General features: G+C 48.1%; 1 protein-coding gene and 1 long non-coding RNA gene across 3 annotated transcripts in view; one reads left to right on the forward strand and one right to left on the reverse strand.

Moving 5' to 3' along the window:
* MYO18B (myosin XVIIIB) overlaps positions 1–22,694 on the reverse strand; it is a 250,529-nt gene that overhangs the window by 103,347 nt on the left and 124,488 nt on the right. For both annotated transcript variants that reach the window (XR_011441307.1, XM_070275312.1), the window contains exons 26-32: positions 19,319–19,438; positions 18,866–18,974; positions 15,195–15,319; positions 10,167–10,321; positions 6,341–6,464; positions 5,308–5,508; positions 1,467–1,577 (exon numbers count right to left, since the gene is read on the reverse strand). Coding sequence is in view for 1 of the 2 variants with exons in the window: in XM_070275312.1 (XP_070131413.1) it covers positions 1,467–1,577; positions 5,308–5,508; positions 6,341–6,464; positions 10,167–10,321; positions 15,195–15,319; positions 18,866–18,974; positions 19,319–19,438 (945 nt within the window). In the remaining variant the exon portion in view is untranslated. The remainder of the gene's footprint in view (positions 1–1,466; positions 1,578–5,307; positions 5,509–6,340; positions 6,465–10,166; positions 10,322–15,194; positions 15,320–18,865; positions 18,975–19,318; positions 19,439–22,694) is intronic.
* Positions 7,536–9,650, forward strand: LOC111774615 (uncharacterized). The gene is made up of 3 exons (XR_002809662.2): positions 7,536–7,680; positions 8,248–8,424; positions 9,028–9,650. It is a non-coding gene; the product is annotated as an uncharacterized lncRNA (long non-coding RNA).

Raw genomic sequence — 22,694 nt, forward strand, 5'->3', positions numbered from 1 at the left:
AGCAAACCAACCACCAGGCCGGCTCCCTGGCTCGTCTGGAAGGGCCGGCTGCCTGGAAATCCACACACATTGGCGCTGCTTGTTAGTTTCCAACATCCGGGGATTCTATTAGGAAACTCCGTGCAACGTTTCCCCATCGGTGATCTGCTTGAATCTGTGCTGCGACCCTGCCAGGGAGCCATTATGACCCTATTGTACAGATGAAAAAAGCGAGGCTTATGAGCAAGGTTACGGGATTTCTCCAATGTCCCACATTGGGTCGTTAATGGGGTTGGGACCTGATCCAGCTCTCCACGACTCCAAATAATATAGCAACGCTGGCTTTCTCGTGTGTCTTACAAACTGTCTCTGACTGACCAGCCCTGGATACAGAGCAAGGAGCCAGGGAGCGGATGGGATTTGGGTGGAAGTTGAGGGTTTAAAATCACTTCTCCGAGATCACACAGTGGTTAAGTTGAAGGGCAGGAGTCTATGGACCCCAACGCCCCAGTTCTCACCCCTACAGCCTAATGTCTCCACAGAGATACTGTATAGGGAGCGAATAATTGCGGTCAACTTTGGGAAATGGTCTCAGCCCCTTCCTGGAGATTCAGAATGCGCACCAGGCTAGGAAAGACCCGGAGAAGTCCTGCAGAGACGAAACCTGGCACATGAGGCCAAACCCTAAGCGTGCCCGCGATCCCGCTGTAAAGATTCATCTTACACTCACATCAGTCAAAGCATCGATAAAGATGTTTGTCCCAGCACCGAGTATAGTAACAGAAAGTCAGAAACATCCTAAATGTCCGACAACAGGAGACTTGAGTAAGTTAGCGCACGCTCCTCCAGTGGACTCCTTGTAAGCCATTAAACATACGTTTGCTCTGTATTTACCGACATGGAAGCAGGCCCAGGACAGACCTCTGAGTGTAAACAGCGGGCTTCAAAACAGCATGACCCATTTAGGCAAAATGATATCTCTACGAATACACAGGTGTGTGGATACGATGAAAGAGAGAGACAAGGCAATATTTAAAAATAGTAATAACGATGATTTCTAGGTGGTGAGATTTCAAGGACTTAGCGCTTTTTTATACACTGTTTTAAACGTCTGCAAAGAGCTTGGATAAATGCAAGAAATTATGTGAGTTAGAAGGGAAATAGCCAGAAGGGACGGTCCCCTTCTTGAAACATCTATGATACACGTCCTCGCCCAAGGCATCAGCCGCATGGCATCATGGGCTCCTGGGAGAAATCGTGGGGTGATTGTGCTGGACAGTTCCAGAGGCTTCTGGAAGTTCCAGGACCATATTTAAGATAGATACCTCTGCGCAAGCACCCCTTCAAAGCACCTAGGGAGCTAAGTCGCAGGTGGTTGCAGAAAGCGCCCCATCCCCATACCCCGGCCTCCCCTTCACTCTAGGGAAGAGAAACAAGGCTGGACCCATCAGGGCCCAAGGGCGTGGCTGGCCTCACCGCTCACATACCCGCTTCTGGCAGGACTGGCGGATGTCCTCCAGCTCCTCCTCCTGGTCCTCACGGTCCTTCTGGTGCATCTGCTTCATCCTCTCGATCTCCAGCTCGAACCGCTGGCGGAGCTGAGGGGCAGCAAGGACAGAGTGTGAGGGTGACCCTCACTGACTCCCCAGGCCCTCCACGTCATCCTTGGCATCCCAATTGCATTGTCCATGTTTGGAGTGCATGGATGAGGGTCAAGTTATCCTCCCAGGCCCCCAGGAAGGTCAGAAATGGTAAACAAACAGCCCCAAGGCTGCCTGTATCCCTTCCTGTGCTCGTAACAGGCATCACCAGTCAATCAGACTCTTTCCCACTGAGTTTAAATGTAGCCTCAGAATCACTCTTATCATTCTTAAAAATTTGTTATTCCTGGATGAGACATCAGTGATGGTTTTTAGATGGGTGGATAGGTGAGTGGACGGATGGTGGAACAAAATTTTATTTATGAAGATATGAGAGCCCAGAACGGGAGATAACTCGCCCAGGATGTTATGGACAATTCACCTCGACTCTGCCCGGTTCCCTTTCTCTGTAAAAAACAACCATCTTTGAATTCTGAGAACTCAATGAGATGATCCATGTAAAGGATCTAGCCAGTGCCTGGCATATAAACATTACTCCCTCTTTCCCCATTATCTTGAAAACAGAGAGAAAGGACCATCCTCTCCCTTCCTGGCAGCCTGACATAATTAGCTGTGCTCCCAGGAAGGAGATGAGCCTTTTAAATGAGAGCCCCCAAAACTTGCTCTGAGCAAAGAGTTGTGTGTGATGTTTAAACTGTGTGACATTGTATGAAAGGTTTTAGAACCGGTGACAGAAGTCATGGGTTCCAATTCCAGTTCAAGACGTCACTTTCTCGATCTGCATAACTGAGAAACCGCTCCAAGCTCTTGCTTCTCACATTTTGTGACACATTAGAATTACCTAAATGCATTTTTTAAAACTTTAAATTTCAGGGTTTCATCCTAGACCTAATGAATAAGAATCTCTGGGATGCAGGTCCCATGAATCTATACCTTCAAGCTTTCATTAGTCTGCACTCTTGAATGGGGTTCGTCCGTGAAGCACCATTTGGAACCGAAGCGTGTAGATGGGTTACATTGTAGAAACTAAAACCTTCTGATTATTTATTGCTCTGCCTGGCGTCTCTCACCAAGCTTCAGAAGGTTACAACTGCTGGCCCTAACATGGAAATTAAGTTGAGAAAAAACAATCTTGGTCTTTGAAAATGTTGATAATATTCTCTGCTGTGTACACAGGACTGTGGCAAAGCGTCTAAAGCAAAGAGGACGTCAGAGCTCCTATTACAGTTCCTGGCATGAAGCGGGCTCCCTTTAAATGTCAACTCCCTTCCTCGCCTCCTTTAAAATGACAGAGGTTATGGGAAGATAATCCAAAATGAGGAGCTTAAGCAAGTAAATATAATATTTCTTTTTCCTTTTTCTCTAGCCTCTTGGACACTCCTGACGGCTGCAATACCATTTATGTCAAGCGTATATGAGTTAACATAAGATTCCCTGGAAAAAGTGCTATATTGTAACCAATAAATATCTCCTGGATGTCTATAAGGACACAATGAACGCAGGATGAGGTTACGGGTGAGGCTAGAGACCGATGAAAGTGTTGAGTCAGCCTTGCCTCCCGAGTAAGTTGAGGGTGGAAACTTAGGAAGCCGCATTAACTTTCGGGTCCCTGAGGTCACAGGAGAACTTTCCTGCTTCGGAGCACCGAGTGGCTCCCTGGCGGTATCTTAAAGAGTTAACACCATTTTCCCAGGCGCTTGCTTTGTTCTTGACTCTGGGCTGCTATATGATGTTGCGCCGTCCTCCGTGTCCCTGAATGACCCACACAGAGATTCCCCTCCCTTCCTGAACCTTCACAGATTCACAGCCGGGGTGGAGGGGGACCAGGGGACTGACAAGGCTCTGACTTCATCTACCTCATCCTTCAGATGAGGAGACTGAGTCCAGAGAAAACAGGCGGCCTGCCTAATGTCATACAGACCATGAGCTGCCTCAAGGACCCTGTCTGGATGGGACCATGTTACAGCTCCTTAATGTCCCATGACCTTCCCACCTCCAGGCTGTTCCTCCTGCCCGGAATTCTCTTGGTCAGCCAACTCAGACCCATTTTTCAGCTTCAGTAAATGGCACTTCCTCCAGGAAGTCTTTCTTGGTTGTCTCCCCAACCCTGCTCCCCAGACCAGATCTGCAAGTTAAACTTGCCCATGACCTTCAGCATCAGCATCGCTATGCTGGGAGGGCGGGGACCACGTCTGCCTTGTTTACAGCTGCACGCTTAGCATCTACACGGTACCCGACTCAAAGTAGCTGCTTGATAAATACAGGTTGACTGCGTGAGGAAAGGAACTGTGTTTTCTGAACTGCTCAAGACTCTGGCCGTCCATGCCCACCATCCCCACGTCTCAATACTGAGCAGGCCGTGCCAAGGGAGTGGGGGTAAGTGAGAAGCAAGGGCTGGCACCCCAGTTTTACCCCCGCATCCCTCACCCTCACCCCCACCCCCGACTTCATCACTGCTGCTCAGAGGTCCCCACTTTACCCATTCACACCGCCTGGTCAGATTTTCTTGCAAAAGGGGCCCTAGCCTTAAAACCACTTCAAGATAATTGCGTCTTATGAAATCCTACATAAGAAGTTTATTCAGAGCTAAGCCTCAGAAAAAGTCTTGTTTACCCTTGAAGAACTGGTTTGTTTTCATCTAGGGGACAATAAAAAACATGTGTGTAACACATTTCCTTTTTCTCTCTGGCCACCAGGAACCTCAGAGCTAAAACTATAAAGTATGTAAGATCATATGTTTTGTGCCCCTGTGTGTTAATTCACCATCCCCACTCCTCCTTAGCAACTAACTTATCTTGTGTTTTTCTGGTTCAGATTTTTATTTCTAATTTTTCTGTTTTATTATGCATGCATCTTATAAGCTGCCTCGAATTCTTTGTTGAACAAGGTGGGCATATAAACAAACAAGCAGATAAGTACTCCTGTGGTACCTCATTGAGGCTGCTGGTACTGGAGTATTTGATACCCCTACCTATTCCCCTTAGTTATTTTGCATTTCCCAGAGACGGTGCTCCAATCTTCCTCGAGGCCGTGCACATGGTAGGTATTCAAGGCCCTGTGGAGTCAGACGGTGCAGGCTCCAAGCCCATCCCTGCTACTTTCTCCACGTCTCTGAGCCTCAACTTTCACATCTGTAGAGTGGGGATCAGACTACTCTCTCACCATATAAGGTGCTTGTGGAGATTCACGGGATGATACGTGGGGAGAGCTTAGGGCTGAGTCTGGTACACAGACAGTGCTCAATAAATGTCAGATATTGGGTCAACATTTATCGAGCACCAATGATGTACCAGGCCTCATTCTAGGCTCTGTGGGTTCCTGATAAGTAAGACCAACAAAAATCCTTGGCTTCCTGAAACTTATACCCGAATGGGAGAGAGAAGCATTGCACAAATTTTTAAAAAATATGATGGCAGGTACTATGAAGGAGGACAAACCAGCTCTGGAGACAGGAAGCAAATGTGGCATGGGGGTGGGGCTATTTTTGAGAAGGCGATCAGGCAAGCTTCCGTGAGGGGACATTGATGCTTTTAGGACCGTAGGGGAGGGCTGGATCATGAAGGATCCGAATGTCAGCCTTATGGGTTGAGAGATTCTCTGGGGCAATAGGGAGCCACAGAAGGATGCGGAGCGGCTGAGTGAGGTGCCTATGTCGTGCTTTAATAACACCCCTCTGCACTGGGGTCAGCGTGGGGCAGGGCATGGCTCCCGGACAGGGCTTCCCTACCTGCTCCAGCTGCTTGATGGTGTTTTCCTGCTGGTTCTGGATTTTCTGCTGCTCGAGGGCGCTGGATTCCAGCTTCCAGAGCCTCTCTTTCAAGCCCGCGACACAATTTTCCCCCAGAGAAGACGACGCCAGCAGCTCCCGCTTATGGGCCTGCAGCATCTCCACCTCCTGCCTCAGCTGCACAGCTTCCTGGTCCTTTTGCTACAGCGACAAAGGGGACAGAGATGTGGAGTCACATGACCAGGTGCCCCTTCCTCACTGTCTACCGCCTGCTGGAAGGGCGCTCGCCACTTCTCAAGGCATGCCACCTCGACCTCCACCTCCCTTGCAGCCCCTCACGGCACCCCCTGTGGGACACCAAGGGCTGCTCTCTGGGACAGATCACCTAGGCAGGATGGTGGCCTTTGTGGGAGAGCAATGCATCAGAGCTCAAACACCTCCAGGAAGTGTTTGCCCCATTTGTGAGCTGTGCACCTGCCAAGGCTAAGATTGAGCTGCCGGAGCAGGGAGGCAAAGTGTACAGAAATGACTCTTCCAGGTTAGCAGGTTGGCTCCAGGGTCAAAGAACTTAGGCTAGATCATGAAGGAGCTGCACGCCAGGCTAAGATGTTAGAGGTTCTCCCGGGGGTAATAGGGAGCCACTGAAGAGTAAGGGGTGAGGTGCCCATGTCATATTTTACAAACTCCCTCTGCATTGGAGCCTGCATGGGATAGGGCACTGTCCCTGCCCCTGGATGGGGCTACAGCTGACTCATTCTTTGCCGAACCTCTTAGACCTCACAGATGGCACCTTAGAACGCATACAGGTGACCAAAGCAATTTCACTACATGACACTAGGGAGGTCTGACGATCAACCTGCCACCCACTATTTGTTTTATTCAGGCATGCTGGGATCCACAACCCCGGTTGGCTGGCAGACCAGGTACCCACACAGAGTTCTCTCCCCATCACCATTGACAGCAGGTGCCCAGTGGGGTTTCGTGAGACCCTGCCCCCAAGGGTGCAGAGGGCTCCGTGCCTCCCATCCCTTACCTTCAACTGTTGCTGAAGCTGGCCTAGCTCCCACCGGACGCTGGTGTTTTCCTGGGCCACTTTCTCTCGGAGGCCCTTCTCAAACACCGACTCACCCAGGGCCTGGGCCAGCTGCGTGTCAAACCTGTCCAAGCAGAACACGGGTCATGGCACCGTGCTGGGGGTGGGGGAGGAGAGGGGCTGGCGAGAGCAGTTTGCTGGGAACCACACAAGAGAGAGAGAAGGAAAGGATGGAGCGTTTGCTCGATGCTTTTATATAAGATGGTGGATGCGGGGTAGGAACCTGGAATACCAGAGAGCAACTTTTAGGGTTTATATTTCCACAAAAGTCCTGGATACTTACTTAAAATGTGATAAAAACATATAGATAAGAATAAAAATAGCATAAAACTATATACAAATAGAAAATAAGAATAAAACACCTGTAGATATATAGGAAAAGCTAATATATCCGGTTTGCTCATATGTGCCAAGAACCATTAACTCTGCGAGGCCCAGGTTTGGTATCTAATATTCATCGAGCGTGCATGAATGAATGCATATATTTGCCTAAATAAGGGATGGTCTACATTTCATATTTCACACTATATGGTCCGGCTTACGCATTCCTCAGTCATGTGGGAGCGCAGTAATTAGCAACAAAATGTGGGATATTTATAAATTCAGTCTGGTCTTCATTTGTCTCCCCAGCAGAAAACACAAAGACGAGACAGTCCTACTGGGGGCCATCTCGAGAATTAGGAAACGCCTCGACGGGGCCCACCTGCCCCTCCACGGTGGGGACTGCGGGGGAGAAGTGTTTCCTGGACTTCACGCCGTGCCAGGCAGTTGTCTCGGCCTTTGGTGCTGATCACAGAGGAGAAAACCAGCAGAGGAGGCTCCACCAAGCCTCAGTAAGATGGGACTTCGGTCGCTTGCCCTCGGCCCACAGCTCCGGGGAACTTGGTGCGGCCAGATGGAAGAAGTGGGCGTGAGGTTTGGGCCTTGGTGAGAAGAAGCTCTCCCTTGTTACAAGATTATCCAAAGTCCCTTAAGACTAGATGGTCATTCAAAGCCTCAGACTCCTGGGAAAGCCAATCACGGCTCACAGATGGAGCCCCACTGTTGGAACAGCCCAGGAGCCTTCTGATTGGCTGCTGGTGACATCATTCAAGAGGCACGAGGAACATTGTGATGATCATAATGCTCCAGCAGCCCCAAAGTGCCAGGCTCCGGGTTGGGGTCCATACAGTCCTTGTAACAATTCAGCAAGAAACATGTCATTGCATCCATTTTACAGAGGAGGAAGCTGAAGCTCAGAGACATGGAGCAGTTGAGCCCCAAGTTCCACAGTGGTGCAGGTGGGCTTCAGCCCAGCTTCTCCCCTGTCTCAGCTAGTCCCCATCTACCTGCTCATGCCCTGGGACAGGGAGGGGAAGACAGCGGGGGCCAGACAGTGACTGAGGTTTCAAAGGAGCCCTTGACTTAACAGGTCACTTGATGCCAAAGAATGGCTCCTACAGATTTTAACTTCTGGCACACACTGACCCACCCACTGCCTGAGGCCAGACGGATTTGCACACACCCTTCAGCCCACTGGGAGTGGGCCTGGGGTCCGGCCGCCGGTGAGTGTGGGAGTCCATGAGCCCAGCACAGGGCTTACCCTGAGGAAGCAGGCTGGGGTTCCATCAGCCCTCAGAACTGAGCTTGACAGCCCATGGGGTAACCATGGCAACCAGGAGCCGATGCCAATGGAACCATTGCGGGCCACTCTGAACTTAAAAGCCAAGGCGGGAGCAGGGAGCTCTAGCGGCGTGAAGACGTCCCTTCATCGCCCACAAGCTAAGGAGGCGGCTGGATATACAATCTGATTAAACTTAGAGAGAGATAAGGAAGTACTGCTAACTTCTAGATCTTTCCCTCACTAGAGTCATTCGGCCCAAATTTCCACCGTTGGACTGAGACTTCTACTGACCCCGAAGGCTCCCTGCTGGAAAGCTAGTCCAGCTAGAAAGATAACGGCTGCTACTTGCAATTAGCATAAGAACATAAGTTAACGTGTTCTGTCAAGAGATGGTAGCAGAGCGGAGGGCATCACGGGACAGGTAGGTCTTGAGAAGAGGAAATGTGAGTATAAGAAATGGGGACTTTCCCAGGGGGCCTCACGGGGGAGTTTCTTGAGTACCTGGAATGAGAGATTCTGCCCAAAGGGGTCACGGAAAGACCCGAGAGATGGAATTATCTAGCTGCATAAACTCCAGGGGCAGGCCCCCCCTCCCCCCATCAGAGGGCTTAAACCCTCCATACAGCCTCTCAGAACAGGAGCAAAACCCACAGAGGAGGACCAAGATCCTTACAGCTCCATGACCCCCGGAAACCTCAGGGATGACTGAGTCCGTGCCTCTCGATTGACAGATGGGGTCTGTTGGAGCCATTCTCCAGCGCCAGGTGACCTGCTTAAGTCCAAGGACTCCTCTGAAACCTCGGTCACTCTCTGGCCCACAGGGATAGTACCATTTGACAAGGTCACCCAAGAAATGGCCAAGACGGGCCTAAGCCATTTTTCCCACTGTAAGGACAAGGTTTAGCCAGAGCACCCACGGGAAAGTGGAAAAGGAAATGGAGTCAAACATCCATAGGAAGAGAATAAACCTCTCCTTTTGGGGAGCATGCTAACAACTCCTAAAAGATCTTTTTTTTTTTTCCAGATGAAGAAGCCAGCTCAGGAAAGCTCAAGGATAAATGAGAGAAATAGTATTGAATTCAGATCAAGTTCAAAATCAATGCCATTGCCATGGAAATAAAATTCGGCTGACCAAGTATTGGAACAGAGACGTCCTCAGCGAAACCAGGTCCTGGCACACACCGGAATGTTTTTCTGTATTTTCATCCTGGACCTTCTAAAAGAGGCTGCATTTCACCTATTTCCCTCATGAAGTCTCCATCAGGGCTCCTCTGGCTCAAAACAGGACCTCTGCTCAGGACCCACCCTCACCGAGTGAGCTGAAGACCTTCAGACACAGCCAGGGTGGCCAGGAACCAGGGCATCACAGGGCTGAGGTTTTGTATAAGGAAGCCCGTGAGTGTGGACCTGGGCTCCAGGCTAGGCTCCACCACCGGCGAGCTGGGACAGCATCCCCACGGGAAGCGGACACGGGAACCCGTGTGCAGACTCAAGATGGGCATCTTCTTGGTGCACAAGGTCCAGCCTCCAGCAGAATTGCTCACGTGATCCGAGCATCCAAACCCTAAATGCAAAGGGCAGCGACTCCACTTCGGTCATCTCCTCATTCTCTTTGCCCATTTTCAACAATGGGGTTGGGAACCCAAATTTTGTCTGTAGATGCCAATTGTATCATTTAGTCCTCACCACAAGGAGGCATCCTCGCCCGCCACCTAAAGACAAGACTCTGAGGCTGAGAAGGGTTGAATGTCTTGTCCAAGGTCACACAGCTAGAAAGAGCCACAGCTGGGACTTGGGGGGTGGGGTGACATCAGCATTTGTGCTAACCGCCAAGCTAGACTGTCTTCGCCCTCCAAAACAAATTCTTCACTTGATAAATGGGGAAGTTGAGGCCCAGAGAAGCCGAGAAAGTTCCTCAGGGTCACATAGTCCATTGGTAGGAGAGCTGAGACTGGGTAACAGAAAAGAATAGTTTCTTGCTGAATTCTTGGGAGAAGCAAGAATAAGATGTGAGGGGACCGGGCACTTAGGGCAGGATGACGCGGTTACACCCCATGAACGAGGAGCCCTGACAGCAGTGAGGGGGCTTAGGAGGAGAACCCAGGGACCCCAGAAGACCCCAGCACCGAGGCAGCCCTCGCCCTGGCCCCAAACGTGACTCACTTTTTCTGCTTCTTCTCGAGCTCGTGGTTGCGACTTTGCTGGTTCTCCAGCAGGAGGCGGGTGTCCTCCAGGTCGCAGGTCAGACGGTGGCACTTTCTCCTCAGCTGGTGAGCCGTCTTCTTGGCGCCCTCGTAAGCGCTCTGCAGCTCCCCGAGCTGTGGGGGGGACAGAAAGAATCACTCACTCTGGTGGCGCTCAACAAGCTTTCTACTTTTTGTTGCAAGCGGCTGCCATTCCCAAGGTGAGCGTAATGAAGAAAGAACAGCCTGGAGCTGGAGAGACCCCGTCTTGACCACTTTCTACCCATGTCTCCCTGAGAAGCTATTTCTCTGAGCCTCAGTTTGATCAGGGGTATAATGGGTGCAATTCCATCAATCTCCTGGGGTTGTTTTTCATTTTCCTCAATAACCCTCCTGCCAACATGCCCACAGATTCTTTCCATGCCCTGCCTCCACTCGACAGCTCCTTGAGTTTGTTGTTAGTGTTGTCGAGTGGATTCTGACTCCTAATGCCCCTGTGGACAGCAGAGCAGACCCCTGCCTGGTCTCTTTGCACCATCCTCTCACTCTCCAGCGCTGTATCAGACGACGCTCTGCTGCTGTTCACAGGGTTGTCATGGCCAATTTTTCCAGAAGTGGGTGGCCAGGTCCTTCTTCCTAGTCTGTCTAGTCTGGAAGCTCTGCTGAAACCTGTCCACCGTGGGTGACCCTGTTGGTATTTGAAATACCCATGGCCTAGCTTTCAGCATCACAGCGACACGCAGCCGCCACAGTTGACAACCTATAGATAGGTGACGTGGTTCCCTGACTGGAAAATGAACCCGGGCTGTAGCGGTGAGAGCGCCAGATCTTAATCACTGGCCACCGGGGCTGGCTACGCCTTGAGTATTGTATAATTGACATCCCCATCGGCTGGATAATCTGTGATGCTATATGAGGATTAGCCATGAAGCAAACAAAATGGCACACCTGGAAATCTGCCCAGGAAACCCAACAGCCGGGCTGGAAAGGTGAGAGCAGCAAGTGGCACTTTGGATGGGCTGAATTACCCAGGAATGCACACGGCCGTAAACAAACAGAAGAGGCCGGGCTCCAGCATCTTCTCCGGGAAGCACCCTCCCAAATGTCCTACTTTAGATCTGGGAGCAAGCGCAACTCAGCACACTCGCTTTGAAGAAATGGCCTCATTAAAGAATTGCTTTAAATAAGCAAAATGCTGAGTTAATGAAGCCTGTAATTCTAAATTCCGTATTCGAAGGCAAATGGGATGTTTTCTTAGATTCTACTGCTCAGAAAAGGTTGCAGCTTTATTACTTTTTAATGTAGCATGAACACCACCCCCCTTCCTAGGGGAAAGTGACCTGACTTTATAATTTGTTATTAAAGAACTGGGCTGTTACCCTGCCCTTCTCCTCCTGCATATGGGAACCTACAGCTCAGGGTGTCTCCTGAGGATCACAGTATCCTGTCCGTCTTGGAAGGAACCACTAAAACCATCACCACCACCGAGGACGTGAGCCTCACCTCCACTGTTTATATAATCCCGTGTGGTCTCACCCTGGCCCACTCTGCAAGGTGACCACAGGATACTACCCCCTCACAATGGGGAGATATATATAATAGTGGGACAGGCAAAGACAACCTCAGCTTTCATGGCGCTCCCCTCTAATTGGGGAGACCACTACAGTGCAGCATGAGGAGGCTTATACTTGGGAAAACAATTCAGGGGAACCCAATCTGTGTCAAGCAAGCCTTTCTGGAGGGAACAACATTTAAGCTGAGATCTTAAGGATAGTTGGAGATACCTAGGTAAAGAAGAGAAAGAGTGTTCTAGGAAGAGAAACAGCATATGCAAAGGCCCAGGGATGAGAAAGAATAAGGCACTTTTGGAAGGAGGGGAAAAACAGTGCAATGGAACAGAATAGACAGCCCAGAAATAGACCCACAGAAATCTAATCAATTGATATTTCACAAAGGGGCAAAGGCAATTCAATAAAGGAAAGACAGTCTTTTTAGCAAATGGTGCTTGAACAATTGGACATCAGCATGCAAAAAGATGAATTGGACTTTACGCCCTTCACAAAAACTAACTCAAAATGGATCGCAGACCTAAATGCAAAATCCAAAACCTTAAAGCTCCTGGATAATAACACAGGAGCAAGCCTAGATGACCTTGGGTTTGGCAATGACTTTTTAGATATGACACCAAAGGTATGACCCGTGACAGAAAGAATTTATAAGCAGGGCTTTATTAAAATTAAAAATTTCTGCTCTGCAAAAGACACTATCACGAGAATGAAATGACACCAACTGGGAGAAAATATTTGCAAAAGACACGACTGATAAAGGACTGTTATCCAGAATATGCAAAGAACTCTTAAAACTCAATAATAAGAAAACAACTCAATTAAAAAATGGGCCAAAGACCTTAACAGACACTTCGCCAAAGAAGGAAGACGGATGGCAAATAAGTTTATGAAAAGATGCCCTGCATCATACACCATCACGGACATGAAGTTAACACTACACTGAGATACCACTACACACCTATTCGATGGCTAAAATCCAGAACACTGACAACATCAAATGCTGGTGAGGACGTGGAGCAACAGGAACTCTCATTCATTGCTGGCAGGAATGCAGAATGGGACAGCCACGTTGGGAGATGGTTTGACAGTTTCTCATAAAACTAGACACACTCTTACCACTTGATCCAGCAATCATGCCTCTTGGTATTTACCCATAGGAGCTGAAAATTTATGTCTGCATAAAAACCTGGACACGGAGATGTATTGCAGGTTTATTCCTTATTGCCAAAACATGGAAGCACCCAAGATGTCCTTGAGTAGGTGAGTGGATAAATAAACTATGGTACCTCAAGACAATAGAATATTATTCGGCACTAAAAAGAAACGAGCCATCCAGCCATGAAAAGACATGGAAGAAGCTTAAAAGCATATTACCAAGTGAAAAAAGCCAATCGGAAAAGGTTGTGTACTGTGTGATTCCAACTATATGACGTTCTGGAAAAGGCAAAACTATGGAGACAGTAAAAAGATCAGTGGTTGCCTGGGGTTAGTGAGAGGGGTGAATTGGTAGAGCATGGAAGATTTTTAGGGCAGTGAAACTACTTTGTATAAAACTATAATGGTGGATATATGTCATTATACATTTGTCCAAACCCATAGAATGGACAACACCAAGATTGAACCCTAATGTAAACTATGGACTGTGGGTGATCATGAAGTGTCAGTGTAGGTTCATCCACCGTAACTAATGTCCCCCTGTGGTGGAGGACGTTGATAATGGGGGAGACTACGCATGTTTGGGGGCAGGGGGCTTATGGGAAATCTCTGTACCTTCCTCTCAATTTTGTTGTGAGCCTTAAGCAACTGGGTGTGGTTGGACTCAATGGAGTGCTGGAGCTGGCTTATGCCAACTTACAAGAGTTGATTCTGCAAATCTCGTCCCAATTCCACATTCAGAGACCTCAGAACGGTAGCTTCAAACTGGCCATGGTGGGACTATTTACACCCCAGAAACTGGCAATTGGAAAATACTACACATCAGGGTGTCTGTTGGTCTGTTTTCGGAGAGCCGGTTTACCAGCACATCACCGGTTAAAGTGGAGACTGGTTGGAATGCAGACTAGAGGTGATGGAGAGAACGCAAAACAGGTAAAGAGCCCAAACCATCAAAACGTCCATCCAGAAACACTAGGTAAAATGATGTTATATTTTTCGTATCCAGCTGCACTTTCAAGAAAGAAAAGGAAATTTCAGGATGTAGGAAATGCAGAGGACACAAAAGAAGAGCAATATGGGTAGATGCTGACACTATGGCAGCCAGGGTAAGGGAGAAGAGGAGCAGCTGAAAGATCTAGAACATCCCTAAGGATAGAGGTTGTGTTTTAATTCCCTGACAGAGACAGGAGACAGGGCCTTGGACCCACGGAAGGTGGGGAGCTGGACTGAAGACATTGGCCTTAAGTCAGGACCCTCAGGAGCTCCCCCTCGGTGAGAGGGGGCAGGAAAGCTCCCCACACTGGCCTGGAAGGTGCTAAGAAAGCTTGCTGCCACTCTGGCTCTGAGTGGGGAGAAAGGAGTCCCGTAAGAAATCAAAACCTGAGGTCTGTGCCTCATGCAGGTTCAGAGCTCAAATTGACACTTTGCACGTGTTGCAAAGATCTGAAATGGAGAATTTAGCATAACCTCAGGGGCTGCTGCAGAAGAAAGTGCAAAAATGCTTCTTCTCAAAGAGCACACCCACAACCTTGTAAATACGGGACTCATTAAAACTGATAAAAAAACTTTTTAAAATTTAAAAATAAGATTAACTCACAAAAAAAAAATAAGATTAACTCACAATAAAAAAAAACAAGGAGTATTTCACAAAGCAAACTACTTGGGGCCACTGCAGTGGGAGTTGAGGGACGTGTTGAAGATGAGCTCACAATCAAAATGTACAAAACACGCAAGGAAACACTCCACCACGAGAGCCAGCATAACTCGCGATAACAGAACAATGTGAAAGAGAATCTGAAAGACCCCTTGCTGCAGTGTGCCAGGCGGTTGAGGGAAGAGGCTGCAGGCAAGGAGACCAGTTAGAAGGCTCTTGCTCTGGTCTGGATGGGAGATGGAGGTGGAAGATTAGAATGGACAAAATTTGACTGTTTTAAGAGCATATCAACCATTTTATAGATGAGAAATCCGAGACCCAAAAGGTAAAGTGATTTCCACAAGGTCAAAGCAGAAATGGGACTGGAACTCAGGTACCCTGAGTTAACGTTCAAGTTTTTTATGCCACAGAGTATTCTTCCCCAGTGTAGAAGACCCACGTGTAGAGACAATATTTTCCACATCCCACAGTGACCAGCATTTGTAATATCAGTGGAGGTGGAAAAACATGAAATTGTTGGCACCCTCCTTCTACCCCCCCAGGGCCAGCCAACAGCTGGATCATCCACAGTAGGGGTGAGAACCCGCCCACTCAGACACTTTTGTGACCCAGACTGTCTCCTGCCTCTTACCTTCTGCTCCAGCTCTTTCCTGGATGTCAGCTCTGAGTCCAACCTCTCTTCAAATTGCTGTAGCCGCTTTCTGAGGAACTCATTCTCCATCTGGGCACAGTCAAAGCGCATCTGCCACTCGTCCGCTGCTTAACAAAGGGAGGCCAAGACGGAAGGCTGGGTGAATGAGCGAGCTTCTTCTCCACTTTCTGAGCTCTTTGTCCACAACTTCACAACATTAATAGAGTTCCTGAGGCTCGACCTTGGACTTCAGGTTAGGAAATCCTGTTTTAAGTCTAAGCTTAAAGAAAAACACTTCCTACAGGTGATCTCTCCTGACCGTCTCCAGTTGTCTGGTTATTACTCGTTTTTCTAGTTTGGTTGCTTTATACTGTTCAATTTCTCTATACAAGTGCACACATATCTTTCTATTTCCAAGAAAATTCCACAATCCTTGAGGGCAAGGGAGATGTTTTAGTTCTTGGTGGATCCTCAACACCCTCTAGAAGAATTCCCTACACACAGGAGATTCCCCATATTTGTACAAGTTCACCGACTGCAGTCATCCTACTGGCCAACCACACTGGGTGACACAGAGCGTGTAATCGGTGACTCTTGGTTGAATTAGTTAACAAATCAATGAGCAATAATTAAAAAGTCTACTGAATGCATAACAACAGAGACATTGGTCACAAGATGTCTCTATGAGATAAGAGAACAATTCCTTGATTTGATAAAAATCTAAAAAAATCATTTGCTGGTGTGATGAAAACTGGCTGAAAAGAGTGGGCTAGACTAGGTTATGATGTCTTAACTTTTGACTCTCTGAGTAATAGAGTGATGTCCCTTAAGGTAATGGAGCTGTGCAAAACATTACACAAGTGGAGAGCTTAAGATAGAGACCATCCATTTCATCCATCTCTCCATCCATTCATCCATGCATCCTTCAATCCATCCACCATCTCTCCATCCATCCATCTCTTCATCCATCCATCCATCCATCCATCCATCCATCTCTCCATTGATCCATCCTTTCATCCGTCCATCCACCCACCCATCCCTCCATACATCCATCCATCTATCCATCCATCCATCTCTCCATTCATCCACCCATTCATCCATCCATCATATATTCTTCCATCTACCTACCATCCATCCAAGCATTCATTGAGCACAGTACTCCATATCAGGCACAAGAAATAATGGAATAAATAAGAAACCATTCTATTTTCCAAGAGAATCTTGTGGCGGAGACAAACATGTGGAAAGATAGCTGCAACCTGGCATGATCAAGGCTCTTATAAAGGAAGCTTATGGAAATCCAGAAGAGGATTCAAAAGTAAAAGGGCAGCAAACCTTTTTTTGTTTTGTTTTGTTAATTGTTGTGTCCCCAGAACTTACTACAATGCCTATCATATCATAAATGCTCCATAAGTTTCACTGGAATAGTGGATGTATAGGTGAGTATATAGATGGATACATGGATGGAAGGATGGATGGATGGATGGATGGGTGGGTGGATGGATGGATGGGTGGGTGGATGGATGGATGGATGGGTGGGTGGGTGGATGGGTGGATGGATGGATGGATGGATGGATGGGTGGGTGGATGGATGGATAGGTGGGTGGATGGTAGGACTGAGTCTTGAAGGAGGTGACCACAACAGGGAATCCAAGATAACTAACCCAAACAGAAGGATGATCTAATTGTGAGGAGTTAGAGCTTTTTCAAGTTTCCACTAAGGTAAATAATATGATGGGAAAAGAATTCTGCCTCCCCACCAGGAAAAAAAAATCTCAAGTAGCAAACAGCATAGCCTGGAAAAAGAAGAGGAAGTAGAAAGCATTTCTCTGGCTGACTGCGTACTCTGTGCTATGATGTGCCAGGAGCAGGTGGAATGAGGGGGCAACACGAGCAGATGAGGAAACTGTTCTCCAGTCTTCAAGGCTGATTTCCACCTCCACCCTCCTTTCCCACGGTGCCATTCTCAATCAGTGCATACAGCTCAGCTCTTCATTCTCCAGTCACATTTTTCCTGGGTTTATCTGACTTCCCCACTTATATTGCAAGTTTCTTGACAGCAGGGCCAACTAAAATTCTTCTGTGACCTCCCCCCGGCTCCCAGAGTCCAGCTCAGTGCTGGATGCATACCATAAACGGCTGTCTTTAAATACTTAACCCTGCATCGAGGAAAAACATATATTTTTGATAATTTATACTCCAGCTTGATCCATAGAGGGGGTTGTGGGGGCACTGCAGCAGTGGGATTAAATTGTTATATCGCTTCTTTCAACTCTCCTGCATTTTAGAAATTTTCTATCAGGAGTATGTATTCCTTTCATAATGAAAAACAAAATATTTGTGGATTGGCTTCCTAAAATGAGCATCTGGAGCTGAGAGCCTATATAGCATTGTGACTAATGTGCCCATCTCCCCCTCTCATTCAACTCCCACGCCTTTCCATAGGAAAACACACAGGGGCGTACCACTGAAACATAAGCCACAGTCAGGTCGGAAATGGGGCTCATGATGTTCTGGGGAGACTGTGCTGTTCCTCTCCGCCGGTTCTGTGCAAACTCGTTTCCCTGACCTTGTATGTACCCACCTTGTTAGGTCTTCTTACAACCTCAAAGTCCTCTGCATTAACCTCCCTGGGAAATGCCTGCCCTGGGGGCGGCCAGGATGAGAGCAGGGCAAGAGCAGAGTAGAAAGCAAACGCGCCTTGTCTCTTCTCCACCGCCTCCTGACCTCCGTTCCTCTGAGTGTCCCTGACATTTCTGGGGCATGAATTCTCTAGGGGCACCGAAGGAATGATGTCAACATTTGATAAAGGCTGACAAGAACCCTGGGCATCCTTCTCACCTGACTCATTTAGACCAGGGAGCGGAGTTGACAAAGATGTCACCATGCCCATCCAACCATGGGATGTGAGTCTGCAGGCAACTGTGTAAGACGGGCACCACCAGAAATGCTTGGCTCTGCTGAGCACATCGATCATTGGGCAATTCAGGGGTCCCCTCACTTCCTCTCCATTCATTCAGCAACTGCTCAGTGCCCGACATCACTTTTAAATGGGGACAGTAGTAGTTTCTGCTCCGTGGGTGGTTACGAGCATGGATTACGATCCCACTATTAGAAGTATTGGTAATAAGGGTAAAGCAGCTAACAGCTATTCAGCCCTTGGTGCCATGTAAGTGGCTAAACCCTTTCTATTAATCATCTGTGACTACATCCATTGAAAGATGAGAAAATCGAGGCCCAATAATTTCTATGCCCAAAGCCACTCATCTAATAAAAGATGGAGTCTGGATTCAAATCCAGAATCGTGACGTCATAGGTTTCACTTTTAAGCAGTCAACTGCCTTCCCCAAAATTTATACTAAAAATACTCATATAAATATAAAGGTGCCTTGCCCATCGAGATACTACTTTGTTATCATTCTTTGCATTATTACTACCCAGCACCTGTCACATGGATAATTCATGTTTGGGATATTTATTGTGGGATTATCTGCTCAATGTCTGTCTGTTCCACTAGACTGTAGGCTCTGCCAAGGTCTCAGCCCCCCACGCAGGGTCTAGCGCAGAGTAAGCGCTCAGTGTGTATGAGTGAATGAATTATGAATGAATGAATGACATGAAAGGTAGCTTTTCCCACCAGCATCCAACCCCAAGGGTCCCAGCCTGCTCACCTCTTCCAGTGTGACTCCTCTCCAAGTCATTCAACTGAATTTTCTGCTGAGCTTCTTCCAACTGCTTCTGCACTTCTCCCAAATTCTTCTGGACTTGCCCATACTTGCTCTGGAAGAAAGGCCTCGAGGTCCCCACTGGGGCTGGACAGAGGCCTGAGCTGGCCATCTCCCCCTCGGTGCCTCCCAAACCAGGACTCGCCACCCATGCATGGTCCTCACCCAGGGTGCCTCCCTAGCCAGGGACTGTCCACCCTCTGCACAGTCTTCACCCAGGGCATCTCCAAGGCCAATCCTTAAGAAGATCCAAGTGTCCTCCAGGACCTTGAGCATGGGGTTCAGTAAGCCTGTGCATCTTGCTTGGGTTTACTGGTCCCAGATGTGAGCAGAGGAGGGCAGGCCCAACCACTCCCAGCCACCCTGTTCAGCCACCCACCACCACCCCAGACCCCTCACCTTCAGCTCCTGGACCTCCCGGAAGGCCCTCAGCCTCTCGGCCCGCTCACTCTCCAGCACCTGGCAGGCCACGTCCCCTTTGAAGCGCTCATCAGCGAGCTCTGTGGTCAAGTCAGCAATCTGGGATGCGAAGGGTTCAAGGAAAGTCACTCACTAGGGCCGCCAACCCTTCTCCCTTAGGCACACTCCACATGACCACCCTTGGACAGATCACTGGCTCTCATGGCAAGGCGACCCTTCAGTGTAATGAGGTGATTGAGAGCACGGGCATCAGGATTTTACTGGGCTTGGTGTGTTAGAATTCTTGGCCCGACACCCACCAACTGTGTGACTTTAAACCAGATAGGACGTCCATCTGATGCTCAGTTTTCTCATCTTCAGAGAGCAAGGGATAACTTACAGCATTGTTTTGAGAATTAAGTGAGATAATCCACATAAAGCTTAACACAGTACCTGGCACGTGGTAACTGCTCAATAAAAAATAGCTATTCTAGTACAAACTCTGCTTAACCATCCTTGAGGGAGTCCTCTTGCTGGACCAACCAACTGGCTCCCTCAGGAAGACACACCCACAGACGCCCCCACATAGGAACGCTCTCAGCCAGGGAAGCTCTCCTCTACCATCTGCCTCTACCGGGCGTGGCCATAGTCACGCACACCTAATATCAATTGTGTGTGTTCCTCACCTGTTTATGCCTGTTCCATTTTTACTGTAATTACCTATTCAATTAGCTATTACATAACCATAAAGTGTGGCTGGGCAAAGAATTTCCAGGAAAACTAGGGTGAATGCCTTGAAAAGAATAAATACAGGTGAGTTGCTTTTTAAAATCCTGTCAAATGGGTGTAGGTGCAAGAACTATAAAAAAAGCAAAAGTAAAAGATTAGGTTTCTACACTCACGTTACTTTGCCACTGGCTCTGCTTGAAATCAAAACTGGAAATCAGATAGTCGTGTGTTAGGGGCGTGGTTTAAGGAAGAAAGAAGTGGATCTTGAGTGAGATGCTCGTTCTCAAAGGGCTTAGGTCCTACCTCAATGAGGTAAGATAGACAGGTTTAAAATTAAAAAGACAAATGTTTATTTTTCAATGAATTCCCATTAGCACTGACTTTTCTTTTTCACCAAAATAACTGACCAGTAAATAACAAATGGTATAATTGTTCCAAAATGCAGCCTTCCAGGCTCAAGGATATGCTGAAGAAAGTGGGGAGAGAAATATACGAGTGGAGTCTTTACGCCCAAGAGGCTCAGAAATGACCTTGCACAGAACGAGGGTGGCTCATGAAACAGGCGACCTCTTAGGTGAGGCTGTGGTTAAAGTCAAGGGTCAGAGAAGGAAAAGAAAAAGAAATAGAGGCAAGTACAGGGTTCAAGTCCCAACAGAACGACTAACATATTGTGTGACCGTGGACCAGCGTCTTCCTGTATGGGGCTTTGGTCCCCTGCGCTGTAAATGCATTGAATTAGGCAATGCCCATTGTCTTCCCATTCTATGCCACCAATGTCACATACGAAGATGTCAAAACACCTCGCTCTCCCATCAGACCCTCCGCGTGGTACTGAGGGGCGCTGGTGGGGTGTTATCACACAGGTGCTAAGTGGCCCTTCCAGTATGGAATCTGGCTGCCCTTCCGAGCGAGTCCCCATCAATGCTATCAGCTCACAGGCTGTCTCAATAATCATTCAGCTGCCCCACGAAGGGAGAGGATGCAAATCTATATTTTCTGCCATTAAAAACTCCCCAAGGTACATTGCCAAGGGGGAAAAAAAAAGCAAAGTTGCAGAATAGAATCTTCAACATGTTCCCATTTTTATTTGTACTTGCACAAAAAAAGGCATTCCCAAACTGTTACTAGGGATTTTTTTTTTCTGGAAGGGTGGGCCCACAAGGGACTCCAACTGCCTTCTGACGCATTTCTATACTGTTGATTTTTTTTAACCACTTGCACAATCAGAAAAACACACAACAGTATCTTTTAAAGAGTCCAAAAAAAAGTTGAGCTGGGCTGCCTGTAGATTCTCTGCTCCCCAGCTTTTTCTCTCCTCCAGCCCATCCGCTTCCCATCCTGCTGGCCACACCAGTGACGGCTCAGACCACAATGCAGATTTCAATAGAAACAGAGCAAAAAGGAGGTTTACGGGGCATGCTGTGACGTCACAAAGCAAGGAAGTGGCAGAACAGGGACTTGAACCCAGATCCGTCACATCCAAGTCACAGCCCCCAGTCCATGAAGGAGGGGCTCTACCAGAGCCTTCCTGGCTGTCGTTGGGCTGGGGCCATCTTTTGCTATTCCTTACACTGTTGTCCTTAAAGTGTTCTGGGGAAACACTTGCATTGCACTGACCTGGGATGGATGTTAAAATGCAAATTCCAGGACCCTCAGATGCCCCCAACCACCACCTCTGAGGCTGGACCCAGAGATCTGAATTTCAACACTCTAGGGTGATTCTTAAGCACAACAAAGTTTAAAAGGCAAAACGGCGCCATTTGCAACAACAGGGATGGACCTCGAGGGTATTACGCGGAGCGAAATAAGTCAGACAGAGAAAGACAAACACAAATGAGTGATTTCACTCATGTGTGGAAGATAAACAGACACATAGAAGTGGAGACTAGATTGGTGGTTACTACAGGGGAAGAGGGTGGAAGGAGGGTGAGAGGTATAAAGGGGCACAGGCGTTCGTTGACGGACAAAACTAAACTATTGGGGGTGAATACAATACAGTCTACACCGAAACTGATCCATGATGATGTACACCTGAAATTTACAGAATGTTATAAACCAAGTGACCTCAATAATATAACTTAAATAGAAAGAATTACTGCCATAGAAATTGCTAGGATCTCTTCCTAATCTTGCCTCACACTTGGCTTTAGATGGGTTAATTTGCTTGTGGACACACACAAGCCCTCCAGGTGGAGAGGTGATCATTTGCAAGGGGCACTGAATACAGGCTGGTGCATCCAGAAACGCCCCAGGTCACGCCCCTCACACCCGCCCCCAACCCCCACCATCAGCATCCATCCCACACACTGGGCTCCTGCTCTCTCTGCCTTAGCCAATTAGTGTGAAATTTGATTTGTGCTAATCATCTTGAGCAAAGGGAGCACAAAATTAATTTAATGCGTTAATTTTGAGTTCCTACAGAACCCAAGTCTGGAGCCCAAAAGACCACCAGTCCTTTCAAGCTGGGGAAATGACCGACGATTTTCACAGAGACAAGCAGCCCCTGACCTTCCCCTGTCCCCACAAATCTCTCTCTTCCCACATCTCGGGGCCCAGGGGCTTTGTCCACAGAGGTGAGGGGCGGGCACCACGCCCAAGGCTGTTAGGTGAATGCCAGCAGAAAGCCAGCTTAATGAGGGGGAGAGCC

The sequence above is a fragment of the Equus caballus genome, chromosome 8 (assembly GCF_041296265.1).
Source record: "Equus caballus isolate H_3958 breed thoroughbred chromosome 8, TB-T2T, whole genome shotgun sequence".
NCBI lineage: Eukaryota > Metazoa > Chordata > Mammalia > Perissodactyla > Equidae > Equus > Equus caballus.